Source organism: Danio aesculapii, chromosome 2, assembly GCF_903798145.1.
Source record: "Danio aesculapii chromosome 2, fDanAes4.1, whole genome shotgun sequence".
NCBI lineage: Eukaryota > Metazoa > Chordata > Actinopteri > Cypriniformes > Danionidae > Danio > Danio aesculapii.
This window is the reverse complement of record NC_079436.1, coordinates 36203112-36207182: the sequence shown is the minus strand read 5'-3', so window position 1 is coordinate 36207182 and position 4071 is coordinate 36203112. Positions and strand designations below refer to the sequence as shown.

Below are 4071 nucleotides of genomic sequence, written 5' to 3'. Positions count from 1 at the left end.
CTGAAAATGAAGGAGATCAAGTCAATTTAATGTGTAATTACATTACTACAGCTTCAGACACAAATATTTATCTCTTCTGGTACAAACAGCTGCCAAACAGATCACCAACATTCATCCTGAATAAAATTCCATTTAGTGAAGGAACTATTGAGCCTGAGTTTAACAAGAGATTTTCAGCTAAACTGAATTCAACATTAAAATCATTTCCACTGAAGATCCAGGATGTGCAAGTGTCAGACTCTGCTGTGTATTACTGTGCTCTGAGGCCCACAGAGACTCAAACACACTCAACACTCACACAAAAACACTGTGAGCCTCTGAGCAGTGTTTATCTACTTGTTTTCTTTAAATCATCCCTGTAAAAAGGGATTCAGAATGTGCTTAAATATCACCATCTGTGTGTTTTAAGTGCTTTTCATCATGCAATAATTAATAAAGGTCAGTAGAGGGAGACCAGAGTGCTGAGATCTCAATCTTTTTTATATTAGCAATCTTTGAATCCACAGAATTTGCTATTGCATTAATTTTACTTTTGTTCAATTCGAAGATGCTTTTACCCAAACTGTCTATAATTTATGTAAAACAATAACTTTCTTTAGAATTGAGCCATTTCATGGGTGTCATTTATAAAGGTGGCAAATGCACAAAATGAGGGTGAAATGTGTGGACACCATTTCACACGCAAAGGCTGTGATCAATAAAAAGCAAACCCAACAGTAGAATGAGTGCAGCTGTAAGTAAACATATTTAACTTAAATACTGACTTAATCGAGCCACTTTAAATCATCCTATAAGCCATAATCATTCATAAATACATAAAAATAAATCTACTCTGCTGTATGTTCACTTTTAGGAAGGTTTCTATGCAACATTTTATAAATGAGACCCCTGGTCAACGCTGCTGTTTGGAAAATGTCTTTTTTACCCACTAAGCTATTTTGAGTAGTGCTGTAACTGATCACAAATCTCACGGTTCAGATCACATTATGGTTGTTTAGTCTCGGATTGGACTATTTTTCAGACCAAATAAAAAGAAGAGACAAATGTAATTTGCTCCATTTATTAAAATTCAATTCAAATCAGTACTGCAAGAGAGGTTTGGTTTCATAAAATAAAATGAAGAAATAATCAGCTGAATAAAAATAAATAGTAAAATATTCAGTTCTGTGAAAAATTCACTGTTACTGCTACTGTTGCTGATAACGCTAAATGTCTAAATCTAACATTATCATTTGTACAACACATATTTGTTTTTAGTCTCTTTTCAATAAATGATTCTGTTATTCACTCATAAAACTTCATCTTTCATTGTTAGATGTGTCATTTCTGAAGAATTATTCAGTGGCATATATTTAAAGGCTTGTTGTCGCCACCTTTTGGTTAAAAATGTTATTGCTGCCTACAACTTCCATTTTTGAGCACATGACGGTGATTTTAATCTCTACCATAAACATCAGTGGTTTTACCTAAACTAGAAACTGTTCTCCCAGTACTTCTGTGTTACTTGACGCTACATAAGCTGATCAAAATACTTGCCTATTACTAGAAACACACCAGTGTATATTGAGTTTGAGTGCAACTCAGGCTCCTCCCAGCAGGCAGAGCAAGTGATATGAATTGACTGCTGCTTCAACAGATGCAGAAAGAGGAAGAGGAGCACAACATCTCTGCAGATTCTTCAACACTTTCAGAGGATTTCAGCTTCATATAATGGCTTTCTGGAAAAGTGGCATTCTGATCATAATTATATATATCAAGGGTGAGTGGCACTAATATCTAATATCAAATAATGATAATTTTTAAATATATTTATGTGTGTAATGCGCATATTTATTAATTTAGCTGTAATTCTATTTCAGGATGTGATTCTCAGGATAAAGTTGATCAGCACACAAAAACTCAATCTGCTTTTGAAGGTGATACTGTAACCATTGACTGCACATATCAGACTTCTTATACAGGCTCGACTCTATTCTGGTATCAGCAGAAAGTCAATGGAGTCCCCAAACACATGCTCAATAAAATCACTAACACATCTGGAGACACTGAGGAAGAATTCAAGGAGAGATTTAATGCAGCTCTCAGCAAAACTTCAGTTCCTCTGACAGTCAAGGATGTGCGAGTGTCAGACTCTGCTGTGTATTACTGTGCTCTGAGGCCCACAGTGACTCAAACACACTCAACACTCACACAAAAACACTGTGAGCCTCTGATGTGACATGACTTTTATACTTCATTACACTTAAGAATCAGATTTTTGCCACAAAAGTATTCCTACAGAATCCAATAAAAACAATGTCAAACCATCAAAAACACTTTTACTTAAAAAATAAAACAAAAATGAGTTTATATAGAGCATCTGGTGTTACTGATGCTCTATATAAAAATCTATTTTGTGGGAGAAAAACTGAGAATCCCTCGGTTGCAAAAAGTGTGCATAATATCCATCACTGACCGCATTTCACAGTCTGTAAATGTCACAGTAAAATATTTGACCTGCAAATCTGAAAAACATGCACTGAGGCTACTAACAAACTTATATCATAAAAACCCTGAGTTTGATTTATATCCTTTGGCAAAGAATTACACACAGGACTTACCGTTAGCAACTTGCTCAAAACTCTTAAATCACATTGATTAGGTGTCTTAACCATCAAACAAAATGTAGTGGGAGTGGATTTCAGATTTTAAAAAATCCCAATAAAACTGAAATGATCAAAATGACTTGAGGATCAGCTCTTCAGTGAGCATTAACTTAAGCATTACTGTATGCAGTGGTGAACTGAACATGAGATTTTAAAACCTAAAGCTGGAAACAAAACAAGAAGATTAATGACACAAAATAAAACATTTTAAATGCTTCAAAAGCAAAAGCTGTTCTCTAATTGTTAGGAGAGTAGAAACACAAGGATCATCAACAGTTTCATTACACAAAAGCAGGAAGTTCAGTCAGTGTGTTTGTGTGTGTGAAGCTACAGAGACTACTACAGTACCACAGATCTACAGCTCAGAGAACATCTATACACACACCTGATCTAACCTGTAGACATGGAGAAACAACTGATGCTCATTTTAATTCTGACTCCAGGTACAATAGCACCCTTGATTCATCACAGTGGGGTTAATGAGATATGTTGAGGTAAATTTGTTTAAAACAATAAGAAATAATATTTCTTTGTTTCAGGTGTGATGACTGCAGACCAGATTAGGCCAAAAAAAGAAGCTCTTACTGTAAAGGAAGAGGAGACTGTAACCCTCAGCTGCTCATATGAAAGCAGTAGTAATGTTTGGCTTTACTGGTACAGACAGCATCTTAATGGAGAACCTCAGTATTTAATACATTCTACAAGATCAAGTAGTGGAAGGTTTCAAATCGCTAAATCAGACTCATCTACTGAACTCACTATTAGCAGTGTATCTCTGTCAGATTCAGCTCTCTATTATTGTGCTCTACGAGTACGTGCCCAGTGATACAAAGTATACGTGAAGCCGTACAAAAACTCTAATTCATTTTCCCCTTTGATGTCAAACCACATCAAACCCACAATCTATAATTGACACAAATATTTACACACTTGTTGAAACACCTGTGTGTGGTAAGTGATTACATTTATTTGCTGAAAGCTGCAGGAGAAACGAGAGAAAAAAGTGAAAGACGAGAATAACAAAATAAACAAAACCATCTCTAATAGATGTGGACACACTATACTGTATATCACAAACTTTATTTTAGGACTATAAACAAAAATTGATTAACCTTAAAGAGCCCATATTATGGGTTTTTGAAAATTCTCTTCCATATAGTGTGTCACACAGCTCTAAGTGAAGTGAAATGTCCAGCTAAGGCTTAAATCTGTAAGTGTACAGTGTTTAAAACTGTCGATTCATCTATAAAAGAGTCGACTCATAGTGCTTCAAGCGAGTCGTCTTGATAACGAGTCATTAGGTGTTTCGTGATGACGCGGCTATGAAACACAAGTAGTTGCGCGTGCAAACCCGGGAGATTTGAAACCTGCGGCCCCGCCCACTAACAGAAAAAAAGCAACACACACACACACAGAGACACACACA

General features: G+C 35.7%; 1 gene segment (V, D, J or C); it reads left to right on the top strand.

Annotated features, from left to right (window-relative positions):
- Positions 1-1710: 1710 nt before the first annotated feature.
- LOC130236591 (T cell receptor alpha variable 18-like) lies at positions 1711-2158 on the top strand (the record flags this gene model as incomplete). The annotated part of the segment is given in 2 exon segments: positions 1711-1759; positions 1860-2158. Coding segments are annotated over 2 exon segments (348 nt in total), but the record flags the coding sequence as incomplete, so codon positions are not given.
- Positions 2159-4071: the final 1913 nt, after the last annotated feature.